This window comes from Sycon ciliatum, chromosome 8, assembly GCF_964019385.1.
Source record: "Sycon ciliatum chromosome 8, ocSycCili1.1, whole genome shotgun sequence".
NCBI classification, from domain to species: domain Eukaryota; kingdom Metazoa; phylum Porifera; class Calcarea; order Leucosolenida; family Sycettidae; genus Sycon; species Sycon ciliatum.
Genome location: NC_088650.1, coordinates 1,142,331 through 1,169,632, shown reverse-complemented (window position 1 = coordinate 1,169,632; position 27,302 = coordinate 1,142,331). Strand labels below are relative to the sequence as shown.

The following is a 27,302-nucleotide window of genomic DNA, read 5'->3' as shown; positions in this document are numbered from 1 at the left end:
GCATAGAAAAGAGGGAAAGTTTGAGGTGTAAAGTGCTCACCTGAAACCCAGCATACAACTACACTAGACAGTAGTTGTGAATACATGTGTATGTGAGCAGTACAGTAGTCTACTTTGACCATTACGCATCCCACTATAAGCTCATGGATTGACTGATTCACTTACACAACACCTCCATGTACTCGTGTGTTTGTGTAGAGTAGTGTGTATTGTGGAGATGCTAGTCATCAACAAGTTCACTGCATGCTAGATCTTTGTGATCTCTATCCATACACAGTTAGAGACAGCAGTTGTAGAACGTCAGTACCGTTGCTCAGTCTCGTGCAATGCTATCACATGAGATGATTGTACAGTAACTGGTGGAGTTAGTGGACAGTATAGCGTAACTTGTAGTTCCTTGCTCCTTTTTCTTTCCTTTAATTCTAACTACGGTTCTCCATCCGAGTGATAGAGATATCTGCTGAATTACGTTGTACTTCCAGTAAAATCTGCATTCCCAACCCAGTGTTTCTCCTAACCATACAACGTACTACCCGTACTGAAAAATCGAATTTGTAAATTCATATCGAGTGCTACATCAGTTGAAAGAGCATGAATAGCTGCAAATTCTCTGAACATTTTGTCTCGATCTGACCAGCCGTTCAAGAGTTATGGCCGAAAATGTCCCCTTGCAAGGAAAGATTTTTTTGTTGCAAGCTGTCATTTTTCGGCGGCACTGTATTTGAATGTGAGCAGACCGTGCGCAACTTGTCGTATCATGGAAAGACGCGAAAGTGTGTGTCCAAAAATCACGTTTTTTAGCCATGTATCCGCGATATGCGTGTTAAAACAAAATGGCGTCACGATCTATTGAAAGTGGTGTAGTTGGTGGTACGAGTGTTCAAAACCATTTGAACTTCATACTGTTCGTCTTCTTTTTGACATGCTCTCTTTCCATCGTCCTTAGCTTTAGTTTGTTCTAAGCTGTTTTGGCTTTAGCCTGTACCTCTGGGGGATGCCAAGGGATGGTTTTGAGAGGCTGGTAGGCCCCGGCGGATAATGCTAGCATTATATCTGGTAGTGTTGAAACGAGCGTATCTATAACAAACGAGCGATCAGTTCCACTAACGAGCAAGCTATCGAGCGAGCTAACGAGTTTCATTGATGTGGCAAATATGAATATTTTTTTGAATAATTTTTTTCTAAGTTCGATTTTTTTCAGCTGGTTCAAATTATCACCGACGGCATTTGGGGTTGCTGCTGCTTCACTTCGGACTGCTGTTTGGTGTCGAGATGTCTTTTCAGCGCCATCGTCGATTAGCCTTTGTAAGAATAGACCGTTTTGCAAAGATTGCAAGTAGCCCTGGTCTTCGCTGCATCGCGGGAAAAAACTTCCAAACGACTGAGCGTAACTTTCACTCGAATGGAGAGGTGACCGAAGCAAATCCTGCGACAGGTCAGCAGATGCGGAACAAGACATCAGTAGAGTCCACCAAAGCTGCAACGACAACTGAAACAACTCAAGTGTCGTGCAGGCATACAGTCACCTGTAACTGCGAGTGATTTTCACTTTGCGCGGGACTGGACTCTCGATCGACCAGGGAGTCGTAAAATATTTTACGACTCCCCGGTCGACATGGCTTGTGGCTCAATGTAGCTGAACCATCGGACCTTATTTGTCAGCTTGGATCACGTGATCCATCCAGCTGCCGCGTGCGGCAAACAGCCCAAATAGCGCTAACTCTGGCCTGCGAGCGTTTGCTGAGACTAGCGCGCTAGCGGCTAGCGCTTGTGACATACACAAACGCGCTAGCCAGAATGCTTTGACTGTTTGAGTTTGACTTTGATGGCTTTCAGCTTCTATTTTTTGAAAAGTAGCGCGCTCATGATCAGACCAGCTCGCTCACTCTTTTCCTCTTCCATTTTTTAGGGCAATTGTTTTGTTTGATAGACGAAGCTTGGGGTCTCTTTGGGTTTGCAACCCTTACCCTCCTGGAAAAAATCATAGTTGCTAGACTGCGACACTTCAGACCAGGTACGATTAGAGCCGCTAATGGACGACGAGCTATTTTCCGCTATCCGGAGCTCAAGCATTTGAGCCGCTAAATGGACGAGACTCCTGGGGTAAAGGATGCAGAGAATGAGGAGAAAACACTCGTATGGAGCAGGGAGTAGGTATTGTACTACTTCCTGGTATGGAGCACTGAGAAGCGGTAAGTCTTAGGGCAATTCTTAGCCAGTAATTACTTTCTCGCCATAATTATGTTCTCGTTTTTCGTGTCTTCTGTAATGCCAGTACACTAGCAGTACGACTACACTGTAGGCGAGAGTCCATAAGCCAGAGTGTGCAGCTCTCCATCTATGCAGCATAAACAAATTAATGACAAATTTCCTTTGCCTAAGGGCTGGGTTCCACTGCCGCTCCGCCGCACATCACCCACGGCATGAAACGTCATCATTACGAGCTGGTCCAGCGAGGCCGCGGCTCATCACCAGCTTTCGCTTCGCTGCTTGATACAAAAAAATGCAAGCCGTGGTCACGGCTTGCATTGTTTCCCGCACTTAATTGTTTTATTCGGGGGAATTTTAATTCGTTGCACAGGCCAGAACACGAGGATTTTTTTGGATTTCACGCGCGCGCAGACAGGCTAAATGTCATCAAAAAACGTCGAGCACGATCGCGGTACCGTGAATGGCGAGTGTCACTGGAACCGCGCCGCTCTGCTGCATGCAGCCAAGTACCGTGGAGCAGCGGAGCTGCGGAGCCGCAGTGGAACCCGACCCTAACCAAACTTATAGCAATTTGAAAATGTTTGACAACTTTTCATAAAAAAACTTGACAACATTGTTCTTCTGTAGAGTGCCGCTGGCAACTCCATCGATGAACTCCATCAATGAGCGCAGGGATAAAGTTTAGAAACCCTTCGAGCGAGAACGTGTTTTCAAAAAGGAAGCACAAATATAGTATGGCCCCATCAAAGCCACTCGCTGATTACTTACCAGTAAAATGGGGTTGGACGGTTGTCAGATTAGCTGACATGTTTTCTGCCAACACAACCATAAGCAGTTGTCAACTCTCAAGACTAAAAGAGCTTGCGAAGAAAGTGAGAAACCTTGGCTATGAAAGCACATGAAGCGTCAGAACATAATCGAGCAAACTTGGACCTAGATTGCCAGTGTCTGCTCCAGAGCCAGGTCAGTGGCCCTGTTTGTGAGTACTTGGACCTTTTGGAAAAAGAACACTGGGTTACCTGCGACCCGGTCGGAAGTACTATACTTTTTTTTATACTTCGAGGGCATAACGCCACTGACAGGCTGCATTCAATAGGTTCAAGCTAAAGTACCGTATAACCATGGTAATTACCTGGAAATTCGGTGTGTTTTCTACGTTTTTGTTAAACAAGCAGCAATGTGCCACAGAAATTACTATGGTGATAGAGTAGATGACCGTGAGAAGCGGTGTGAGATGCAGCAAAGGTGAGCCTGTTATTGCGAGTCTATGCCCTAAACAATAAACTTTGCCGTGGGATGATTCTATTTGGGCTGCACACTCTGGTTAATGTACTCTTGGTGGCAGCATTCTGGTGCCAAAGATGATATTTTTTTCAGAAAAATAAGCACTAGAGAAATGGAGTGGGAGTAACCTGAATTATTCTATTAGCAGAGCTGCAATGCTTGGGATATGAGGTTATTCCCGTAGCTATGCAAAAGACGCTATTCAGTTGTACTTTAGTAGCATCTGGCGCTAGCCAGTATCCACACCGCTGTAATTCGGTGCGTGTCACGGTGCCTGGTAGGGTGGTTCACGTGGCATGCCATGGTTGGTGCAGTATCCCGTATGTGTCCCGTACCGTAATTCGAGTATGCGGTGCGCACCGTAGCATAGATGTATCTGGAGCGCTGTACGAGCTAAGATGTCGGGGCAAATATGGGGACATTCACAACATGCAATGTGAATATGCACGTCAGTTTCGTTTTAAGAAGTGGGTTTGACGGAGTAAGAAAAGGCCCCAGCTTTGGCTGCTGCATGCTAGCCCAGTGGGTACCAGTCTCCTGCCATCGGCCGAGTGCTGATGGAACGGAGTAGAAGAAAAAGAAAGAAGAATATTGCGTTCAAGAATACAATTTCGGTAAGGGATATACAGTAAAACCTGTAACTAAAGACCACCGTCACTAGCGACCAGCCTGGTACTGCCAGCCACTTCGCCAGGCACGGAAGGTCTCACATTCAAAATGCACTGTGACTAGCGACTACCTTCTGAACGCGACCAGCGACCACCTTTTCCTGTCCCAAACACAATTTTTGACCCGTAACTAGCGACCGCGATGTAGGAAATCAAATGTTGCTCGAAGCTCCTTCTTGAAATTTTACTGATTTTCCATGGTCCTGAAAAGAATCTTTCGAAGCAATGGCTGATTGCGCCCGCTTGCTTGCGACCCGTGTCATACCATCGGAGGGCCTCATTCCATTTCTTGCTGGTCGGCTAATTGCACTGGACAAGAAGCCTGGGGTCCGCCCAATCGGGGTTGGCGAGGTGTTGAGGTGCATTGTTGCTAAGGCGGTACTTCGTGTCGCAGCCCCGGATATTGAGAAAGCCTGCGGATTTATCCAGAAGTGTGCGGGCCAACCAGCTGGGATAGAGGCGGCCGTGCATGCGGTGCAGCAGATTTACAATGACGAGGAGACAGATGGAGTGCTGTTGGTGGATGCTCGCAATGCATTTAACAGCTTGAACAGAGAAGCGGCGCTACACAATGTCCAGCGGCTATGTCCTGCCCTCTCCAGCGTCATCATGAACTCCTATCAAACGGCTGCACGTTTATTTGTTGCAGGTGGAGGGGAAGTCAAGTCGAGTGAGGGAACCACTCAGGGCGACCCCCTCTCCATGGCCTTTTACGCAGTTGCCACCATACCGATCATCACTCGTCTCCAGGAGCAGCACACATCAGTCCGGCAGAGCTGGTATGCGGATGATTCCAGCGGAGCAGGTAGGCTGAGACAGATCCGGTTGTGGTGGGACGAGCTGCAGGCAATTGGACGGCGATACGGATACTTCACGAACTCCGAAAAGACCCAGCTCCTTGTCAAGCCAGAGCTGGAGCAGGAAGCACGCCAAGTGTTTGCCGAGACAGGGATCCGGATTGTCACGGGGAGCTTGCGTTATCTCGGCTCCGAGATTGGATCGGAAGAGGCGGTCGCGGAAAGTGTGCAGCAACGGGTGGCGAAGTGGAAGGAAGAGCTGAAGAAGCTTACAGAGATTGCAAAAACGGAGCCACATGCTGCCTATGCTGCAATATCTCATGGTTTACGTGGTAGGTGGACCTACCTATTGCGTACAGTACCTTTCCCTGCACAATGCCTTACCGACCTTGACAAGGTGATCACGGAGGAGCTTCTACCTGCTCTAGCGGGCCGTGATTCCTTCCTACCAGAAGAATTGAACCTTCTCCGCCTGCCCTGTCGACTAGGGGGGATGGCCCTGCCGTGTTTTCAGCAAATGGGTATGGCAGAGCTCCCTGCGTCGAGAGCTGTAACGGCCCTTCAGGTGGAGGAGATTGTACACCAGAATGATCAATACACCCATAACTCCACGGAGGATGTTCGCCAGGCAGCCCTAAGCGAGAAGACACGGCTAGCGCATGACCGTCGTCAGAGGGAGCAGAATGATTTCGTCACGATCAAGAGCAGTGCGTCCCCTGCCCTGGCTCGCCGGCTGGAGAGTTTATCCACGAAAGGCGTGTCGAGTTCGCTCGGGGTATTGCCTCTGGCAGACCATGGGCACCATCTGTCCAAGGGAGACTTCCGCGACGCTCTAGCTCTCCGCTATGGTTGGTCTCTCTTGGACACACCAGCGAGCTGTGTGTGTGGGGAGCCGTTCGACGCGACGCATGCGATGATTTGCCCCCGCGGAGGTTTCCCGACAATTCGCCACAATGAAGTAAGAGATATCGTGGCGGATCTTCTGACGGAGGTATGCTCAGATGTGGCAGTCGAGCCTGTACTTGCTCCGATCACAGGCGAGGTGTTTTTATCGGCATCAACCAACACCGCGAACGACGCCCGTGCTGATGTCCGAGCTCGTGGGTTCTGGACCCGGGCTCAGAATGCGTTCTTCGATGTCCGGGTCTTCCACCCAGATGCAGCATCATACAAGAGCAAGCCCGTCAGTGATCTTCTGAAGCAACATGAGCGCCGCAAGAAGAGTGAGTATGCCGAGCGTATCAACAATGTCGACCGTGGTTCATTTACCCCTCTAGTCTTTACCACGGCGGGTTGTTGTGCTCCGGAGTGTACTGCATTCATTAAGCGGTTGTGTGCATTGCTGGCAACTGCCGATCGACCGTATGCCCAGCTAATGGCCTATGTGCGGTGTCGCTTGTCCTTCGCTTTGCTCAGGGCAGCCATAATGTGCATTCGCGGTGCACGTTCGGCCTACCATCGTCCAGTTAATGCGATGAGGGAGTTGGCCATTGTGGAGAGCGGCTTATAAGCATGTGATTGAGTGGTCTCTGCATGTTGATCGGGTAGCGGAGTTCCATCACTGACGCACTGTGCGGGTATTGCATTATGAATTGGTTGAGTAGATAGTTCCGGAATTAATTCCGTGTTCGATATTGTTTATTTTTTACATATTTTTATTTTATTTTATTCGTGTTCGATATTGAATTTTAATTTTAATTTATTTATTTTTTACAAATATTGTTTTTATTCCATTTCACATTTTTCATTCGTGTTGGGTTTAACTACTCACTGTACTGATACATGGTGATGATTGTGCTTTGCTTTGCCCGTAAAAGAGGCCTTCCCTATCATCATCATCTTTCGATACTACAGCTGAACAAATGAACGCAGGTAATTTGGGCTGTGGAGTCGGTGTGGACTGCACTACACCTGTCAAAATTTCAAGCGCTGTCAAGAAAAGACATGATAGGAAACGTCTTGGAGAGCGCATCGAAAGCGCTCTCTGATCGATGTTACTACTCGGAGGAGAAACGAAGACTGGGCGGCTCTGTCACCCCAGTCATACAGACGGATCGACGATGGCATCAAGGAATCCAGAAACAAAGCAGCACCACAAGGTCCTGACGCTGAAGGATCGCGTTCAAGCAATCGAGAAGTCACAACAAGGACAGTCGGTATGATTGATCGCATGAACAAATTTGAAGCCCAGCGCGAAACGAAACTTCCCCAGGGAACGTTTGACTCCTGGCTTCAGAAGTAGCAGCTGAATTTGAAGTCTGCAAAAAATTAATCTTCTCTCTCTCTCTCTCTCTCTCTCTCTCTCTCCATCTCTCCGTCTTTCTGACATTGCGCAAGTCCTGGGGAATTGTATTAGCTGCATTTTGACATACATATCATATAATGGGATCCACATATGGTCACGCGGTGCAAACCTCTAACTAAAGACCACCTGCTACAGTAATATCTGCCGTTAGCGACCTCTGCTGTAGGCGACCATCTGCCGTTAGCGACCGATTTTCCGTGCACCGACGGTTTCACATACAAATTGATCTGTCCAGAGCGACCATCTGCTGTGCGCGACCGCGATTTCATGCACGGTGGCTGCATTCAAATCTACTGTAAGCGACCGCGACCCACGTTCAGTAAGGTGCGAAACTGTACTTGCCAGTGTGCTGTCACCTGCAAGGTGTGAAATGCGCTGTCTTGCAAGTGCGCCCCTATATTCTATTGAATATCCAATGAAAATGATATCAAAAATCACATTATTCTCGTCGATTTGAGTACATGGAAGCATAATTATATGCATGCCCGGTATGCCGGATTTACCATACATCTGCCGTAAGAGACCGCTTTTTCTTGGACCAAGGGGCGGTCGCTTACGACAGATTTGACTGTACTAAAGACCGCTTTTGCTGGCACCAAGGGGTGGTCGGTAGTCACAGGTTTTACTGTACCGGTAAGTGGATAGCTAACTAAAATAATTAGCCGTATGGTTTAGAAATAGTGGTGGCGACTCTGGATGGCAGTTGTGAGTCCGTCAAGTGTCAAGTCGACAGAATAGCGCGAGCTCCAGTGTGGGGAGCAAACCCATTCCTAGGTTAGCATCCCCCCACCTCACAACAGAGCAACTGAGTTTTGGATTAAGCTGGGAGTGCCGATTCGAGCAACTGGTATGATGGCTCTGCTTGGAGCCACTAGATGGCTCGCAGCTGAGCCGGCAAATGACTCCGCTTGGAGCCGTCAAATGACTCCGCATGGAGCCACCGAATGACTTCGCATGGAGCCGCCGAATGACTTTGCATGGAGCCGCCGAATGACCCCGCATGGAGCCGCCGAATGACCCCGCATGGAGCCGCCGAATGACCCCGCATGGAGCCGCAAATTGACTCCGCATGGAGCGGCCAATGACTCCGCATGGAGCCGCCAATGACTCCGCTTGGAGCCGCCAATGACTCCGCATGGAGCCGCCAATGACTCCACATGAAGCCGCCAATGACTCCGCATGGAGCCGCCAATGACTCCGCATGGAGCCGCCAATGACTCTGAGTAGAGCCGCCAATGACTCTGAGTAGAGCCTCCAAATGCTAATATATTGGTATGCATAACCAGTTGAGAGCATATATTCTATAAATCGGCACTCCCGGAGCGGATCACAAAGTGCAGCTACCCGTGCAATCTATAAGCGGTGCAAGCTAGGTAAAGACTGTCAGAACTTGATATCATGGGCTGAGGCCATTGCCGCAGCCACCCATACTTTGGCTGCAGGTGGCGTCCGAATGTTACTCGGGCAGACATCGCTTTCCACCTTCCCGCCTCTCTGAATATCGAGTCCCGCAGCTGACTCGAAACGAGTGGCCGGTGTACAACGCCAGGCCAAAGCCACAACTGATGAGCAATATCCTCGCAGTTGCTGTAAATGCCCATCGATTGGCATTCGCAGCTGATGCCGCTAGTTTTCCCAGGTGCTGCGGGCTGCCACAATTGCAAACAACCCTTTGCGATTGCTGCTCTGCTTGATTGACTGTCCATCGCCCTATCCCCGGTCGCAATTGTACGAGCACCGGCCAAGTGCACCACTTGCATCAGTGAATACCAGCAAGTCAGGGGACGGCGTCCATTTAGGGTGTAGGAAGAAGGACCGGCCGTTCCGCTAATCCAGGAGCTCAGGCCATCAGCGAAGATCTTTGAGGCACTCTTTGGAGAGCTTGATCAGGTAACACGGCTGCCGGTACCAGTTGGCAAGTGACCACAATCTGCAATTTGCATCCAGGGGCTATCACTCTTGTAGCAAACGGGAGCTTTCCCAGAAGAGACTCGAGTTGACATTGGGTAGTTGAAGCTGTGTGAAGAGTGGCCCGAAGGAGATCACGAAGCTCGGCAAGTTCGTCCATAGGCATACTGATGTTAGCACGGCGGGTGTCCAGGATGACGCCGATAAACATCAGGACGTGGGCTGGACCCTCCACTTTTGCTGACGCCAGAGAAAACACTGAGGTATGTAAACGCGCGGCGCCGAGTAGCGAGTTGCTGGCGAGCTAACACAGGTCCAGAGCATGCATTGAGGAAGCACGTTTACTGACGCCAGAGAAACACCGAGGTATGTAAACGCGCGGCGCCGAGTAGCGAGTTGCTGGCGAGCTAACACAAGTTCAGAGCATGCATGGAGACAGAAACGTTAGTCGAGGTACTCCCCGTAATGGGATGATGCCAATAACGTCAGGACTTGAGCAGGACCCTCCACTTTTGCTGGGGCCAGAGAAACATCGAAGTATGTAAACGCTCGGAGCAGAATAGCGAATTGCTGGCAAGCTAACACAAGTCCAGAGCATGCACTGAGGAAGTAACGTTAGTTGAGGTATTCCCCGTAATGCAACAGGCGTGTGAGTGCGAACTGCTAGCACATAATCCATTCACTGGCGGATGCGACAGAGTTCCATATAGCTGGACTGGAGCGTAATACAGTCTGAAGGGCAGGGCACTCTCATAAAAGTATTGATCCTGCCAGCGGATCGACAAGGACCAATCCTCCGGGCGGACGGGAATTCGGCAGAATGCACTTTTAACATTGAGCTTAGCAAGATACACCGGGGCGAGCACAATTGTGGAGGAAATTGTTTGGGAACGCATGTTCCGCAAGTTGCATGCTCGAAAGTCGAAAACAGCAATGACATGCAAGAGACATTGTACAGGATCTTGGAGGGCGCATGACCATGTGACTCGCGCATGCGTGCAGGTCGGGCCAGCTCGCTGGGCTGCCTGCTAACTTGCGTTAGCATGCTAACGCTCATTATGGTTTAGATCGCATTATTGTAATGGTCGCGGTTTGATTTCAAAAGACCATAGAACGTGTCGTACTATCGGTCGAAAGTTTAGGGGTGTGGTACTAATGGGCTGGGAATGTAAGGATCGGGTAGATTGCAGTGTTTTAATGGTCGTAGTTGTTGTATAAATAGAATGCTGAGATAATTAGAAGAGGACTATGAGGAAGAGCAAAATGACAGGGGTGACAGTGTTAAAGCTCTGAGCAGACGGCGTCGGCAGGAGTGCCTACACAGAGAGTAGAAGAAGGGAGAAGAGAGGTCCCGCCGCCTCGAGAGTCGCCGTGCTTGCGAAAGGCTATGCCAACAGCAAGAAACGACGGAGCAAATATCCCGTCGTTTGGAGACTCACCGCCTTCGTGACAAAACGCGTTGACAGCTAGAGACCGCTGCACAGGCATCCATTCAGCAGGAGAAAATACATGCTCTCATGCTCGAACTTGTTCGGTGTGCGGGGCCATCATCATGTTACGCACCAGCCTGGCCCTATTCCGTTGATGTCCCGTACCATTCTGGCAAAGACTGCTGGCCACGTGTTGAAACAGGGCTTGAAAAAAATGAAATAAGCTAGTACCAAAGCGTAATCTATTATTATATTTACTTTTACTTGGTAGAATGTACCTGTCTGAGAGTTTGAGTTTTGAGTTATGTATCGATGTGCGTTTATGAACTAAAGTTTTGATTGTCATGCACATGTTTTGTATTGCAAAGACGTTTCTATCAGTTCGAACAACACACATGATGACCTAGGCAAATATTAAGCATAGCGAGGGCTCCTGGGCGGTCAAGCCCTCTCTAGCCTTCAAGCCCAAGCGCTCTTTATTTGTGCGATATCGAAATGAAAAACCAAATGCAATAACAACGATGAACAATTTATTTCAGCCCAGTACAAGTGGGGTCTATTGGTATCCTTTATTTTAGCCGAATAAAACTGTTGTTTATTGCTATCGCATAATGCATGATAACCTAGGCAAAAAAGATAGTGAGGGCCCTGAGCTTTCAACTGAGCTCTCTCGTTGGAATTATTAATATGGAGGTGTATGTGCCAATTTTTCACGTAGGATTGCCTGCCACTTGCAGCACTGCATTGCCTTCTGCAACATGGGGAAAGCTGCATGCTCAGGCACGTAGCAGCTCCATTCCGGTTGGTCCAGCGAGACCTGACTTCCACAACTTTGCGTGCTTTTCTTGTGACGGGCATATACATGGTACAAAGTATGTGTGTATGTGTGTGTGTCTGTGTGTGTCTGTGTGTGTGTGTGTGTGTGTGTGTGTGTGTGTGTGTGTTGGCGTTCCTCTGGAGCAGCTTGGTGACATCGTCCAAGATCGACATGGATGGCGGGTCACCTGCCGTGACGCTGTCGACGCTACTGTCCAGTCCCGCATGGAGCCTGTGGCGATGCCCCTCATTTGTGGCACTTGTGCGCGCAGTTTTCGTCGGCCACAGGATATTGCGACGCACAAGTGTAACGCTGTTCGCGGCCCGCGCGCGCGCTGAGTATGGCGTTCCCCGCCCGGTGGACAACACGTCTCCTGGTCTGCCCCGTATGGGGCCACATAGCCAGTCATGGCAGTGGAAGAAGGAAGGAAGGAAGGTGTGTGTATGTGTGTGTGTGTGTGTGTGTGTGTGTGTGTGTGTGTGTGTGTGTGTATGTATGTGTGTATGTGTGTGTGTGTGTCCCATATGGTGCAGTGGTATGTGCAGTCGATTTCCAATCGAGAGGTTGCGGGTTCAATTCCCGACGATTATGGTCGCACACGTCTTTCTTCTCTTTCTCGGACTCTTCCTGACTTTCCTTTCATTCTCCTGGGTGGTTACCAACAGCCAGTGTATGCCGGAGTATGTGGTGTGGTGTGTGTGTGTAGAAAAAAATGGAAAAATGAAAAATAGGTATTCACTGGCCAGAAAAAGTCACTTCAAACAGCTGTGTGGTGGATACCAGGCTAAAAATAGTGGCGGTCAATTCATCAGCCTTGCAAGCTGTTGAATGGTGTAATCCCAGCACAAGTTGCTATGTCTAACATAGCTGTTCGCTATCATCGCTTCCGCGATGGGCATGTCTGAGGTCTGAGGTGTGTGCATGCATGCATGCATGCGTGCGTGCGTGCGTGCGTGCGTGTGTGTGTGTGTGTGTGCCCCCCCCACCCAAACCAAGTTCATGGTTTCTGGCCCCAACACCTCTAACGACGATCTAGAGCCGCTCGCGACTCGAACCATGGAGATTGCCCATGTGTCGTCTTTTCGTTACCTTGGATCCAACATACACAGCAACGGCCGATGTCATGATGATGTCACATCCCGGATCTCTGTCTTTTCTCCTTCTGTCTGCCTGTCTGTCTGTCTGTCTGTCTGTCTGTCTGTCTGTGTGTGTGTTTGTGTGTGTGTGTCTCTCTCTCTCTCTCTCTCTATCCCTCTCGCTCTCTCTCGCTCTCTCTCTCTCTCTCTCTCTCTCTCTCTCTCTCTCTTTCCCCCGCTCTCTCTCTCTCTCTGTGTCAATATACAGCTTTCACCGTCCAGGAGCGACACTGACTCGCACTGCTATCTGGTGCTCACGAGGTGTTTGTCGCGCTGCAAACGGAGCGTCTCTGTAAGTTTGTATCCCTGGTGATGTTTGGACCTGGAGAGCACTATATAAATGGTGCTTCTCAGGCACAATCTTCCTCAGCCTACTCAAACTCGACTGACGAGGGTAAATTTTCCCGAAACACTGTGTATTGAGCAGGGAGTGGTCCCTTCTTGCAGGTTTTCCGAGTGGAAGGTTGGATGGACTTTTCGTGTGCTCTGGGTGGCAGCTATCAGTCAGTCAAGTGTAAAGTCAAGGCGGCGGAATAGCGTGAGCTCCAGTGTCGAGAGCAAACCCTTTCCTAACAATCTTCGCCGAAGTCGCAACCACTATTTCGTAGGTCTACCCTTGTTAGAAGACAACCCTGGGGGTATCAACTTTTTTTGTCTGATAACGAGTACATTTTTCTGCTGCTTTGCATCATCCATATTGTGTCCACATCAGAACTGATGTTTCCTGGTTATTAGACAGTGTTTTCCACCAGACCCCTGTACAAGACAACCCATTATCAGACAATGTTTCATCGGACCCCGATACAAGACAACATGAAATATCAATCGAGCTATCCTCGGCCATCCGCTTTTTCTTGTTATGAGAATTCAAACCTGTGGGACAGCTGAAGGGGACGTTATAACGAATTTGGTCTACAAACGAATAATCTCTTATCCGGACTTGCATGTACGACTGCTAATGATTCATGGGATTTTGGATCGTTGTCTACTAATGAGGTTTGACTTGCAACCGATGTCATACTAACGAGGGTAGGGCTGTAAATTAAATGCTTGAAAGTTGAAACTTCGTTTTTCAGATGAATCAGACTGCAAATCAATAGCATAGCGAAGACCATAGCTATCCCAGGAACACTTGAGTAGTGCCCTCTTTTACCTTTTTCTATGTTGTCCTCTTCAGTTTGAGCAGGTATGGATGTTTCCTAGTGCCTTCTAGAATTTCTAGGTATATCATTGGTCTTGTTCGGATCGTCCATTACGTTTGCAGCTGTTCAAACTTGTATTGTTGTTTATTATTTTATTGATTTATTTATTCTACTTGCCTTTCCTATCTTCTTGTGTTTTAGCATTAGGCGATTTGATCGCAGGACGAGAGAGGAGCTGATGGACGATCTCTCCAATGTTCCTCTTGGTTCGGAGCGGCGCCAAGTGCTGACGTTGGGACTTGGGTAAGGATGAGTGTTCCCTCATGTTTACAAGTTATCCGTTTTGTCCAACACTAACGGTTATATGCAGAATACTGCTGAGTCAAAAATGTGCAACAATCAGCACAAAAACTGACTGATGAGATCATGACATTCAACGACCTGATGCTTAGCTGCATCACGTTTATACCCGTTAGTGTTGGACAAAACGGATAACTCGTAAACTTATGGTCCTCTTTTTTAATTTTAATCCTTGGCTCTCCATCCGAGGTCCCTCATGTGTTGCTATTATTTTTATTTACTTATTTTTTTGCCCAGGATGCAGGAGCTAGAACGCGATCGGACTCAGGCATATTCAAAGGCAGTCTATTGTGATAGTAGTCCTGGACGGATCTCACTATGATGATATAGGTCGTGCCCAGCATCACAATGCCCAACATTATAAATGACTGTTTTTTTTCCTGAGGGGCTAGATGAACATGTGGCTAGACTGCCGATGGCAACCAACAGGCTCAAGGCTGTGTTGAGACTTCGTGTTTGCGACCCGAGTCAATCCGCGATATTCATGTTAAAACAAAATGGCGTCACGATTTATTGAAAGTGGTATAGTTGGTGGTACGAGTGTTCAAAACCATTTGAACTTCATACTGTTCGTCTTCTTTTTGACATGCTCTCTTTCCATCGTCCTTAGCTTTTGTTTGTTGAGAGCTGTTTTGGCTTTCTCCTATACCTCTGGGGGATGCCAAGTGATGGTTTTGAGAGGCTGGTGATGGCTGTGAGCGAGAGTTTGCCGATCGGCGTCGTCCTCGCTATAGCGATGAAAATACTAGTTACTGCGCACCTGGCAGATATCACAACACATCGGAGCGTCCAGGAGCAAAGGAATCTTGGGTTTTCACTGGAATCTAGTTCCTCCAGCATCGTGTAGCCCACCGTCGGTGAATGGCGGTCCAGAAAGGTCGAACCTGGTCTTCTGCAGCATCTCGCAGTCCTGCGAGGCACACTGAATACGCCTGTCATGTATTCTACAAATAAAAATCACGAAGTAGTGGACTTTACAGTGATGAGTCTATCCTGTATGCTGCAAAAGACGCAGGAAATGTGACTGGTGTCTGTACACTCAGTGACTGGACGCCAACACCCCAGTCTTCTCCTGCAGGATCTGTTTGACATTGACATTATGCAGTAGGTCGGCATTGACCTGGTTTGGCAGCTATCGTAATAGTATCTGCCTGGTTGGATGTAGCAGGTTGGTGTTTGCTCGTCGTCCAGTCCGGAATTTTCTTGTAACTCACGGTGGAGTACGCGCAGGGTTTGTGATCATCCCTGTTCACTTCAATATTATCAAACACAACGTTCCCTTTGTCACTCATCTTATCCTGAGTACTGAATTTGCTGACAATATTGCACCACACTTGTCACAACCTACCGCCACTGCTGGCGGTGGCGACTGGTTCGTCAATGGCGGTGACCAGGCTGACTGACTAGCTTCGAGACAGCGGCCTCGTTGTCAACCCCGCGGCAGCCTAAAGGTTGATTTTATCGATCCAGCCTCAGCGCCATGTTGACGATGCCCTAGTGACTGTGTGTCATGGATTACCTTGCCATCAGCGGTCATTGCCGTCCACCTTGATGCAGCCCTCAACAACTGGCTCAGCCCATGGGAGTCTCAAGTGGACAAAGTTGTTGTTGCCAAAGTAGCTCAGAAGATTGGTGCATCGTGGTGTAGGTGAGCACATAACTAGGACTTCCCAGCGCCTATTTGTCCAGGCTGCGATACTATGTGACATGCTGTACTGCACATTCTTTTCAGCACTGCAAGGCCGGCAGCTGGACCGACTGCAGGGGCCGCGCACATGCAGGCCGCCTGTTGCCAGTGCAGCATTCTGGAACGTTCCTTCCTTCTGAGATCCGTGGAATAATAACTTTCTTTGCTTCAAAGCAAGTTGCTTACCTTTCTGTTGTGCTCCCAGTGTCCTTACAACAATAACCTACAGCAATGTTTTATTTTCCTTTCCATTCCCCAACCAATGAATACTACGATGTCGATTCTATTTCTGAATACTTTAGTGTGTGCCCGCGCACGCACGTGTGTGTGTGTGTATACCTCACTCGCCACTCGAAGTTCTGTTCCCCATCACTGGAACACTGCCTGTTCTTTCAGGACCTGCCATCATCTGCGGATAAGCATTCAATGATTGTATTGTGTGTGCGTTTCATTCAGAATCAGATCCGCTATCGTTGCTATAAGAGAAAATCTGTGGGTTCACATCCAGTGCATTTGTAGATTTGCGTGCTTTTCTCGCCACGGGCGCATACATGGGACATTGTGTGTGTGTGTGTGTGTGTGTGTGTGTGTGTGTGTGTGTGTGTGTGTGTGTGTGTGTGTGTGTGTGTGTGTGTGCGTCTGTGTGTATGGGGATATTGTCTGTATCGGCTTTTGGTACTAATGTTCAGGTCTGTGCTTGCATGTGTGAACATGAAATTGTTCGGTTCTGTGCATGCTATTGCTATGTTGTATATTATTGTATGTATGTGTGCATTTCCACGAACAGTGTAGATGAGCGTGGAGAGTGCATTCATCCCTCATCAACCACTTCCCCTTGGGCTTACGAGAGTTTTTTCTGCGTACCTCTCATTTTTGTTTGTTTCTCTCTGATACTGTATTGATGCCGGTACCTGTACCTCGATGTGTTCCTCTATCTGCAGTCGCCTTTAACCTTCGGTCAAGTTAACGTTTATTGTACTCTACTTATCGTGCGAATCAAAATAAACAATAATAACACAAGTCGTGCTAGAGTGACGACATGTGCGTGTAGTAGGGTTGATGCGATGGGACGTTATAATTAGGTGGAACAGAACACACATTGGGCAGATTGATTGGGCATCATTGATTGTGCTCAGTCTAAACAGTGAACATAATAATTATCTCCAGTGACAGACTGTAGCGGCTAGCCTCCAATAGGTAGCTGGCACTAGTCGCTACTGCTTGTTTGACAGGTGCAGCCAGAACCCCTGTTGTGTCATGCTATAGATGCACATGCCCTATTCTGGGGCATACTGAGGTACTTTGATTTTGTTGACTGCATGTAGACAGCATCCAATAGTAGTACTCGTAGACCTTGGCTCTTTGTAGGTCAACCACCATCGCATGGATCGATCGGTGACTATGCACTTGGAGGTTGGAATAGCCCGCGCTGAACAGATCTTGCCATGGCCCAGGGAGTGAACTCGCTTACTCGACTATCCCGGTTTTAGTTAACCAGCATGAGTGGTGCAATTTGTCCATACCATGTTGCGAGCTCACAGTTGTTTGGGCAGGTTTTGAGCTGCACCACGAAACAAAGCGAAATAACGGCGTGACTGTAGAGCAAGGAAGCGGCGAGACGGCACTTCCAGGACGAGACAGGCGGTAGAGATGTGTTCACAGCACGAGCAACCTCTCAAACCCTGCCGGTACTCCACAGTTACAAGAAAATGTCGGACTGGACGAAGCGCCAATGCAAACCTGCTACATCCACCCAGGCAAATAGCTGCCAAACCAGGCCAATGTCGACCCACTGCATACCGGTATGTCAATGTCAAACAGATCCTGCAGGAGAAGACTGGGATGATATTGGCGTCCAGTGTATGGACACCAGTCACATTTCCTGCGTCTTTTGCAGCATACAGGATAGACTCATCACTGTAAAGTCCACTACTTCGTGATTTTTATTGGTAGAATACATGACAGGCGTATTCAGTGTGCCTCGCAGGACTGCGAGATGCTGCAGAAGACCAGGTTCGACCTTTCTGGACCGCCATTCACCGACGGTGGGCTACACGATGCTGGAGGAACTAGATTCCAGTGAAAACCCAAGATTCCTTTGCTCCTGGACGCTCCGATGTGTTGTGATATCTGCCAGGTGCGCAGTAACTAGTATTTTCATCGCTATAGCGAGGACGACGCCGATCGGCAAACTCTCGCTCACAGCCATCACCAGCCTCTCAAAACCATCACTTGGCACCCCCCAGAGGTATAGGAGAAAGCCAAAACAGCTCTCAACAAACAAAAGCTAAGGACGATGGAAAGAGAGCATGTCAAAAAGAAGACGAACAGTATGAAGTTCAAATGGGTTTGAACACTCGTACCACCAACTATACCACTTTCAATAAATCGTGACGCCATTTTGTTTTAACACGCATACGGTCCATTGTTTACTCACCATGACTAGGCATCGCATTGGGCATCATATGACCATTTTATGTCACTGTTCTTAGTCGCACCGGGGGCGGATGCCCGTTTTCAGGAGACTTATCAAAACACATAATCCCTGTGCCCTGAAGGTTAGGCCTATTGTTAGTCTGAATAGTCCTGGCTACTATCCCGCTAAGTTCATTGACTTTCTACTGAACCTGTATGTACGTGAGGAAAGTACTGTTCTGGCCTGAACTACGGATTTCATCAACTTGGTAGAAGGTTTGCCTGTGCGGGACGATCATTTATTTTTGAGTATAGATGTGACCAGCCTTTACACCAACATCCCCAACGAGCTCGGTCACGTGGCATTGTCGTGGTATATCACACACAGGTATACAAGGTGGATGCCCCCGGCCCTTCGCACACGGTTAACAACAGCAGTGACTTCCTTGATGTCAGTCATTCGGAAGACTAACGGGTTCGTGTACGATAACGATTTGTTTCCGCAGATCCAAGGGACTGCCATGGGTTCGCCTGCAGCAGTGGTCTATGCCGACATTGTTATGCTGTATTTGGAGAATCGGTACATTTTGCCGATCTTAGAGGGGGAGGGTTTAGAGGTTCAGGTTTATAGACGCTTTATCAGTGACATTTTTGTTTCATTGCATGGTTGCGAAGGTCAAGTTCAGCGCGCTTTAGACAGGATTAATAAGTGTTCGGCCCTCGAGTTTGCGCATGAACTGGCACATGATGGCATTGATTTCCTGGACACCACAGTTTTCCGTAGTAAGGGATACATGGCGGTGAAGCCTCATTTCAAGGTCACCAATCGTTTCCTGTATCTGCTTGCCGGTAGTAACCACCCCCGTAGTATGGGTAAAGGTGTGATCACTGGGGAGTTGATCCGTATCCGTCGGTCTTCGACCCTTGACCACCACTACGAAGCTGCTGCCGAGCAGGCGAAGCAGACTTTCCAGGCCCTAGTATACAAGAGCTCCATCTTCATCTTTCAGACCGTACACCAGGCATGCAAGGCCGGCACAGCTGGGGTGGCTGGGGCGGCCTCAGCCGCCCCACATTTTTGGCCGTTTTTTTGTTCTTGTTTTTTTAGCACACTGCAACAAAGCGCGATGATCGCAGCTCAGCTCAAACGTGGCAAATAATGAAGAATCCTTGTGTATCAAGGTCAAGGTGTGTGTGTGTGTGTGTGTGTGTGTGTGTGTGTGTGTGTGTGTCTGTGTCTGTCTGTGTCTGTGTGTGTGTGTGTGCCTGTGTGTGTACGTGCCTGTGTGTGTACGTGCCTGTGACGTGTACAGCCGGTGTGTGCACACCGCTAGCTAAACCGACCAACGGCTACTCCCAGGGCACAAACTATTCTGCTGGAGGCAGCGTCGTCTTCGGCTGAAATTCCGGATACAACCTGCAGGGAAGCATTGTGCGCATCTGCCAGATTGACGGTTCCTGGAGTGGGGCAGCTGCCTCATGTAATCGTAAGTTGAATTTCAAGAGAGCCAATATATCCCTCTTGTGTAGAGAAGCTTCAGGCTTGTAGGAAGGCAGATTCTGGTGACGTTGATCTTTCCTATTTACAGAGCATGTAATAGTCTGGGTGTTACCTGCCACTTTTCATCATCACAAATGATGATCGTGCTAATCACAGGACCCAGGACCAGTCGGGCATCTCAGCCTGAGTCCTTAGGATGTATGTTATACTTGTAGGTGTATGGTTAGGGTGTTTCACCGGGTAGAGGCGACGGTTTCAAATAGGACACAGGTTGCAAACCGGAACGGACTCAATATTCACTTTCTCTCTTGGCATTTTGATTAGAAAACATATGTCACAGTGAGATTACGATGTGTTATACTCCGAGCCAAAATTTCATGGCTCTGCGATGACCAGACGCGCCATACCAAGCAGGTGAGTTTTCGGCGTGTTGCTTCGCACTGCGACTTGAGTTTTACGACTTTCGAAAAATCAACTTCTTGTCGCAGGTAAACAGCGGCTCGCCTCTTGCCAATAAAGCACCGCATACCAATCAAAACTAATGGAAGCACACACAAGGCTTATTGTTACTCTGTACTGGCCGTCGTGGAGCGATAGCAATTACCTAATTTCAGACCCAGAGTGAATTTGACGTGCACTCTAAAACGTGTCCGGTTTGGAGCCACCTCTGATTTGAACTTTTTTGAAGCGAAAAATTGGGCAACTTGGAGGCAATGGGTCAACACAAAGGAGTGGCTCAGTGCGATTGACTCTGGCCCCAGAGCAAACTTCAACATGCCAGTTTCCTTCCACAAACATATTTCGAGTGAAAAATCAACGCTGATGATCGGTTTGGGTCTATACAAATTTGGCTGTCAAGGCGTTCCGGTATCGAACCGTCTACTCTACCAGAACACTGAGTTGTTGGCATAAGCCGGTAACTTTTGTCGAGCCTGTTTTAGGCTACCACCTCCTCCAAATATGCTAATATCTCTTGACTGTACAAAAGATGTGCCGAGCAGACACTTTCTTCATCTCTTGACTGCTTTGTGTGTTGTGTGTATGGGTACGTGTATCCAGCCATTCAACTGCAGTGCCAGTCTGGCTACCTGCCCTGCCTGCGTTCCAGTGGCTGTATCCTGCCATCACAGCGCTGCGACGGTGTTTGGTACGACTGTGCTGATGGCTCTGATGCACAGTACTGCCCAGGCAAGGTCACACCAGCTCCAGGTAAGCACCAGCAGCAGCACTGATAGTAGTACCATGACTTCTATTATTATTACAGGGTGCGACAGAGCTCTCGGCCATTGAAGAAAATGTTGAGTCACCTCCACCACCACACTGCGCTCTTTAGCCGACTAGACCCTCCTGCACTCAACCATCACCATTGCGAGGACACTTCCGTAGACGATATTGATTAACTCCTTCAGACAGCTGTTTCGCCAATACATAGCTCATCAGTGAAGGTAGATGTTGAATGATATAGACCAAACTGCTATTATATAGGGGGTTTCCACATACAAAACTGGCATAGCTGAGGTGATAACGCGGGAAAAGGAAAGTGTTAAAAGTACTGTTGACGCGCATTGGACATGCATGCAGCGTCGGATATTCGGCGCGGAAAATCAATCACTATTCAATGCAGAAATAACGTGCCAGAATCAGAGTGCTATGTAGCTAGTAGTGAGAGTCTGTGTACTAGTAGTGCAGTTGTCCGAGCGCCACTGCGAACGCACCTCACGACCCGCCGACGTCGACAGCCACAGCAGCCCCTGGGGCATGACACTGTACTGCTCACCCGTCGCGCCAAGACGCTTGCCAGTCACTAGGCTTCATGCCACCGATGTTGTCCGCAAGCTACCTTGTTATCTGCCCATCACCCACTGCCGCTGACACGCTGGGAGGCCCCGCGGCATTCGCCCAGTATATCGTCGTCAGAGCTGTGTCGACGGTACAATAACGCTGGTAGAAACAAACAGTTGGTCGTATGGTATTGCGTCCTCCGGATTGTCCCTCAAAAACTTAACCAACTTTGTCGAAACAAACTGCAAAGGAAATGACTCTGAGATCAAGGAATCGCTGTAACTCGTATGTAGAGACTTCGTTGCACCCAGTAAGTTCAGTAGATCTACGCTGTGTCACAAAAATGCCTCAGCAGCACTTTTACACCTTGCCTTGTCACCGTCCTCGGACGGTCAGGCGGACTGCAGGCGACTACGCCGCCTAGGCATGCATGCACTGCATGCACGCTGGGCCTTGATCAAAACATTCTCCGTAGATCTACCCACATCGAAATTATTTTACTGGTTCCCGGGCATCCCGGGAACCGCCCTATGTACGCCCCTGAGAGCTACTGTTGACCGCTATTCACTGCTGTATTTATTTTATTACTTTGCATGGCCATGTTGAGGCAGTCTTCGCATCAATTTCCTTTACACAATGCGTGTACTACAATGTATTCAAAACCAACGTCTGTGCCACGCACACATACGCAAACGTTTTAGGGATGAAACGAGTATATCGAATACTCGAGCGCTTGCTCGAAAATTCGAAAGGAGTGAGGACTCGTTTCGCAAAATACTCAAAGTATCTTATGCACAGGGTACTGTTTGCTTGTACATCAAGCACGTCCGTTACTCTGACCAGTACTGATAACCCATGCAAGTGTGAAATTATTACTTGTCCCTACTTACCAACAAAAGACGTAGTTCAGACTATTTCCTGCACTAGGCTGCATGCAAGACTACATGTGTATCAGGTGTAATACGTTCAGTGTTACGAGAGTGTGTGCAGTACATTGTTTTACGTTGTCAGTAAAATACTCGTACTCGCTCGAATACCCGCTCGTTTTTTCAAAGAGTACTCGAGTCCTCAATTTTGGCACTCATCATTCCACCTCTAGGCCAAACATGCATGCACTGAATGCCTGTGCTCTGTGCACTCTGTGCTTGTGCAGGTCAAACCGACTGCCAGGTCCTGTCACCACCGGCACTGGGCTCAATGACCGTGAACGGCTTGATGTTCAGCAACACGACCACGTTTGTGTGCACATCTCCCTATGTCCTTATGGGCTCGGCCGTGCGTACTTGTGAAATCAACGGCCAGTGGAGCGGTGTGCAGCCAACTTGACGCCGTAAGTACATGTACCAATGCTCGACTGGCTTGTATTATGCATTCCCGTTCATCACACCGCTCATACTGGCAAATGCTGCCTTTTCTAATTCACAATGGCATGGGTCACAGTAGATAGGCCTGGTGCAGGTATTGCCAGTTCCTTGCTTGCTGCAGTACAGTATGACATATTAACTTAGCTGGTAAGCAGTGCATGTGTGCATGGCAAGTGTTATTTTTGTCCATTGCTTCCCAACCCATGTGTAGTGACGACTGCTGCTCTGAGTGCGGCCAGTGACGACTGCTGCTCTGAGTGCGGCCAGTGACGACTGCTGCTCTGAGTGCGGCCAGTGACGAGCTAGTCAAGGACTCCGTCTCAGAACGCATGACACAAACATGTAAGCCTAGTATTGCTGCATAATTAAGAGCCATTTCTCCTACTGCTGACTGCTGAAAATGTTGTGTCCTTCACAACTAGTCTCTTTGTTCTAAGAAGTCTGCCCCTTTCATCGATTCGTGTTTACCTAGCTGCGTTACGCTATTAGTAGCCTATTACCTGTTGTGCAATGGGGCTGGCCTAAAAGCTGCTCGCTCAACAGTTGTGTTGCATGGCATAGAGCGAGAGACGGCAAGCCGCCTCGGCATATTTGCGGATAGAGCTTTTATTAGAAAGGAAAAGGACATATGGATACGAGTTAAGAGTAACTGTCCACCACTGTAACTAGCTACTACAGTCTACAGTAAAAAAAGAATGCAACAACTAGGCACAAAACTGACAGAGTGCTGAGACATTCGACGACCTGACTCCTAGCTTCAACACATCTCCGTAGCGCTAACCAACAGCCTTCCAACTTGGAAGGTTCAAGGTTAAACGGAGAGACCAAAGAGGGGAAGGTAAGCGCAACGAAAATGAGCACAAGCTAGTAGTTGAAGCTACAGTCCCACAAGAACAAGAAATGTTGATTGTTACTGGACGATGACGAAACCAGTATTACCTTTCCCTCTTTGGTCTCTCCTTAACACTACGGAGATGTGTTGAAGCCAGGAGTCGGGTCGTCAAATGTTTTAGTGCCTGGTTGTTGCACTTTCTGACTGTATTTAGTATATAGTGACAGTTACTCTACACTCATATCCATACGTCCTTTTCCTTTCTACATTAATTTTAATATTGCCATATTGGCTCAACATCTGAGTTTCAAAGAGCTATTAGTGGACGACTTAATCCATTTTCGTCAATACTTACAACTAGTGTTGAAACGAATAATCGAATAATTTAGAATATTCGTGGGGTGAACGAATAATCGAACAGTCGTAGGAATTATCAGAAATCGAAAAAAAAATCTATGCTCAGTGCTGACCCTAGTCACCCTACTGATATTTGCACTGCGTAGATCTGCTCGTAGTATTTCTTCTCAATCTCTTCTCCTCCTCAAAGTTTTAATCTCCTATCGGTATCTAGTAATACTTTTGTTCTTTCCATACGAGGGAAACATGGATGCAGTGAATGTGATTTTCGGTCTTTGACCACTTTCGACCAAGACCCTATGCAGAGCTGTATCAGGCGTTGCACACTCTGGGGGGGGGGGGGGGGGGGTATGTACTCTTGGCGGTACAGGTATGTACTCTTGGCGGTACAGGTTAACCGGTTTTGCACCTCCACATAACAAAATCCGATAATCAGCAAAAATATTCAAAAAAAATACTTAAAAAGTGCTGAAAAAGTGTTGAAAAATGCCATCATGTGTATGATAGAATATAGATTATTCGTTCGGTGGAGGGCGAAATTATTCGATAGATTATTCGTTCGAAGAATCCGTGTTCGGTTTAAACACTACTTACAACGATCCAATCAGTCATATTGTAGATCAGGCTATGCTGTGGGTAAGTATACTACTGGCCTTGTATGGCTTATTGTTTGCCAGCGAGTATTTAGCATCATCTACTAGTATTCACTCGTTTGACAGCCAAAGAGTATTTGTGTGGGAGGCTGGGAGTCTCGCACCTGACTTGGTCACGTTGCGCCTGAAGGTCACTAAGACGCGGCCATATACGGTGGAGCCGTCGCAGTTCAATCTACTGTCGACGAAACATGCCCGGTATTGGCTATTCCGGTACATGACAGCCCATGCCTGTAGCACCAAGCCTGTGTTCACTTTTGCCAAAGGGATCCACCTTACTCGGCCTTATTTAAATATGATACTCTGTCACGCTCTCAACTGTTATCAGGTTAGCTCCCGCTCCATGCCCATTGTTGGAGCGACAGTCCTGGAATCCAGAGTTGCAAGTGAGGTGGTGATACGGCAAGCAGACGGTGGCAAAGTACGGCTTAAAAGCTCTACATCTGGCAAGTGGCCGGCATACCACCCCAATGGACATCGGAACAGTACACGTAGAGTAGCATCTCTACGTGACAGGGTATGAGCGCAAGTGAGTTCTTATGCTCTACTAATGTGCATTGATTCTGTGACTATAGTTGGTGTACAGATCTCATCACATGTGCCTTAGGTGGGATTTGCTATTGTCACTGGAAAATTCAGCCCTAACAAACAGTGTGATGGATGAATTTGACTCCAAGTATCTGCTTTTGAGAATGCCATGTATGCATGTCTGGCGTGCTGCTGCTATAATGTTGTGGCAGCAGCATTTTGGTGCGATGGACTGTTCTTGTAACGGTGTACCTACCCATTTGCTGTTGCCGGATGCCGTGTTTTGTCAGTTGTGCCTGTTTGAAGGTGCCCGGCCAGCTTGTGTTGGTGCGTTCCCGTTAAGTTGCCAGGGCCCCATATTTGTAACGGCGTTCCCGTTTTGCTGTTGTGGGGCTGTGTTTGTATCGGTGTGTTCCCGTTGAAGTTGACGGGGCACCACGTTAGTGGATTGTGCCTGTTTGAAGTTACCAGGCCAATCCTGTAACGCACACCCGTTTGCTGATAATTGGGGACATGTTTGTCCATTTTGCCCGAGATTCACATGGCTGCGCCAGTTGCCTTGTGCGGATTAGACTGTTATCTGGCACTAGTCTTGATCTGTTTTATTCAGATTCAGATCAGCTATTGTTCCTATACGAGAAAATCTGTGGGTGCACATCCAATTCATTTGCAGATTTGCGTGCTTCTCCTGCAACGGGCGTTTACATGGTACATGGTGTGTGGGCGTATGTGTGGTGTGTTCATGCTGTACAGGCCAGTATTGCCAAGCACTGGGGACCTTTGGCAACCTGAAGAATGTTTTGTCCGAGAATCGATCCTTGGATCTGTGGCGTTGCAGTTGTGGTGCTCCCGACCCTCTTGCGCGATGGCCGCGGAGACTTGGCGAAAAGGTTCGAGACATACGGCATCTCAATATCTTCCACCACAATCAGTACTTCAGCACCACCATCGAGTGTAGCGACATCAGCAATAGAAGACGCACATGATATCATTCACCCTTACGTCCTTAGCGAAGACCCGGGAATACCTGAGAAGATGTTAGCCGCAACTTTACTGGAAAAGTCGTCGGTGACAACGGCACTCCATATTTTAGCTGCATGCAGTTAGGTCTCTCAACAAGTGTACCCAAAGTTTTCAAGCTAATACACAAGCAAATTCACTAGGGGCCGAGTATATTTTCCTACACCTCTCCCTGTTTGTTGTTGTTATTTCTGCATTCAAATTGTTTGTGTACCTGTACATTTATTACAGTAGAGCCACGCATCCACGGCTGTTGTTTCCAAGGGGTCAGGCTCGTCAGTTACACAAAACCTTTCAGCAATCTGGCCTTAGGCTTAGTTCCTTGACTTCTTGTACCACTTTCTTAGATGCACATCCCACTGGATAGTGAGCAATACGTGTGTAGCAGAATCTGTATTCCAGAAAAGCAGAGACTTGAGTCTATTGACACTGCGTTTCTTTTTAAAACGTTATTGGCTGTGGTGTTCCTAGAGGTATACACGTACATTCCTGGGTCCCACGTTCTGTGACGCCCGACTGTATTCGTGGTGCCTTAACTTTTAATTTTGTGCACTCGGGAAAACCTGCCTGAGGCTGTGAGGCTGCAGAGTGTTGGCTGTGTTTTGCTTTAAAAAACCATCAGGTCTCCCCAGATTTTCTAGTCTGGCCCTGAATTTTGCCACTCTTCGGTTTCAAAACCTAGTGTGGTGGTGGAAAGCCTAGCAGTGTTGTGTGTGCATGTGTGTATTTTGTACAGTGCTGGCCAGAGAAATCCAACCTCGTTAATAAAGTAGCGCCGCGTTCGAGAGCACAGACCGGTCCAGTATGTTTACTACTAAGTACTAGGGCTGCGTAGCGCCCGGTGGAATTTTATTCATAAGGTTGGATTTCTTTGGCCAGCACTGTAGTTAGAAGTAGGTCCTCTAAGGTCCTCTGTTTGTGCGCAATTGTGGTCACAGTGGCAGTAGTGGGTGAGGGGTAGACTCAGTTACTACGAAGATTGCGTATACATGATGGTGTATACAGTCATGTAGTTGAATGTTACTTCGGGCTTAGACCCAGAGGTTCTTGCAATGATGACCCTGGGATTATGTACATGTATCATTCAGCTACCGTTGTCATAATG

At 48.2% G+C, this 27,302-nt stretch overlaps 1 protein-coding gene across 7 annotated transcripts; it reads left to right on the top strand.

The window, feature by feature from the left end:
• Positions 1 to 1,877: 1,877 nt before the first annotated feature.
• Positions 1,878 to 26,850, top strand: LOC135822273 (uncharacterized). Of its 7 annotated transcripts, none has more exons than XM_065335002.1 (10): positions 1,882 to 2,192; positions 11,567 to 11,855; positions 12,765 to 12,848; positions 13,900 to 14,001; positions 19,474 to 19,647; positions 20,721 to 20,870; positions 22,597 to 22,773; positions 23,019 to 23,149; positions 24,978 to 25,178; positions 25,931 to 26,850. In XM_065335002.1, the coding sequence occupies exons 2-5, from the start codon at positions 11,761 to 11,763 to the stop codon at positions 19,496 to 19,498; spliced, it is 306 nt and encodes a 101-aa protein (XP_065191074.1). In that variant the 5' UTR covers positions 1,882 to 2,192; positions 11,567 to 11,760; the 3' UTR covers positions 19,499 to 19,647; positions 20,721 to 20,870; positions 22,597 to 22,773; positions 23,019 to 23,149; positions 24,978 to 25,178; positions 25,931 to 26,850. The 7 variants fall into 7 exon arrangements, 2 of the variants coding, with proteins under 2 accessions (XP_065191073.1, XP_065191074.1); XR_010554461.1 differs by having other exon boundaries at positions 1,890 to 2,192; positions 23,047 to 23,149; XR_010554462.1 differs by having other exon boundaries at positions 1,891 to 2,192; positions 23,075 to 23,149.
• Positions 26,851 to 27,302: the final 452 nt, after the last annotated feature.

Excerpts from the sequence above, each read along its gene's own strand:
- LOC135822273 (XM_065335001.1), top strand. The coding sequence starts at position 11,761 with ATGGCGTTCCCCGCCCGGTGGACAACACGTCTCCTGGTCTGCCCCGTA. Across the intron at positions 12,849-13,899 it reads GCTGCAAACGGAGCGTCTCT|CATTAGGCGATTTGATCGCA; the intron begins GTAAGTTTGTAT and ends CTTGTGTTTTAG. Across the intron at positions 14,002-14,295 it reads GTGCTGACGTTGGGACTTGG|GATGCAGGAGCTAGAACGCG; the intron begins GTAAGGATGAGT and ends TTTTTTGCCCAG.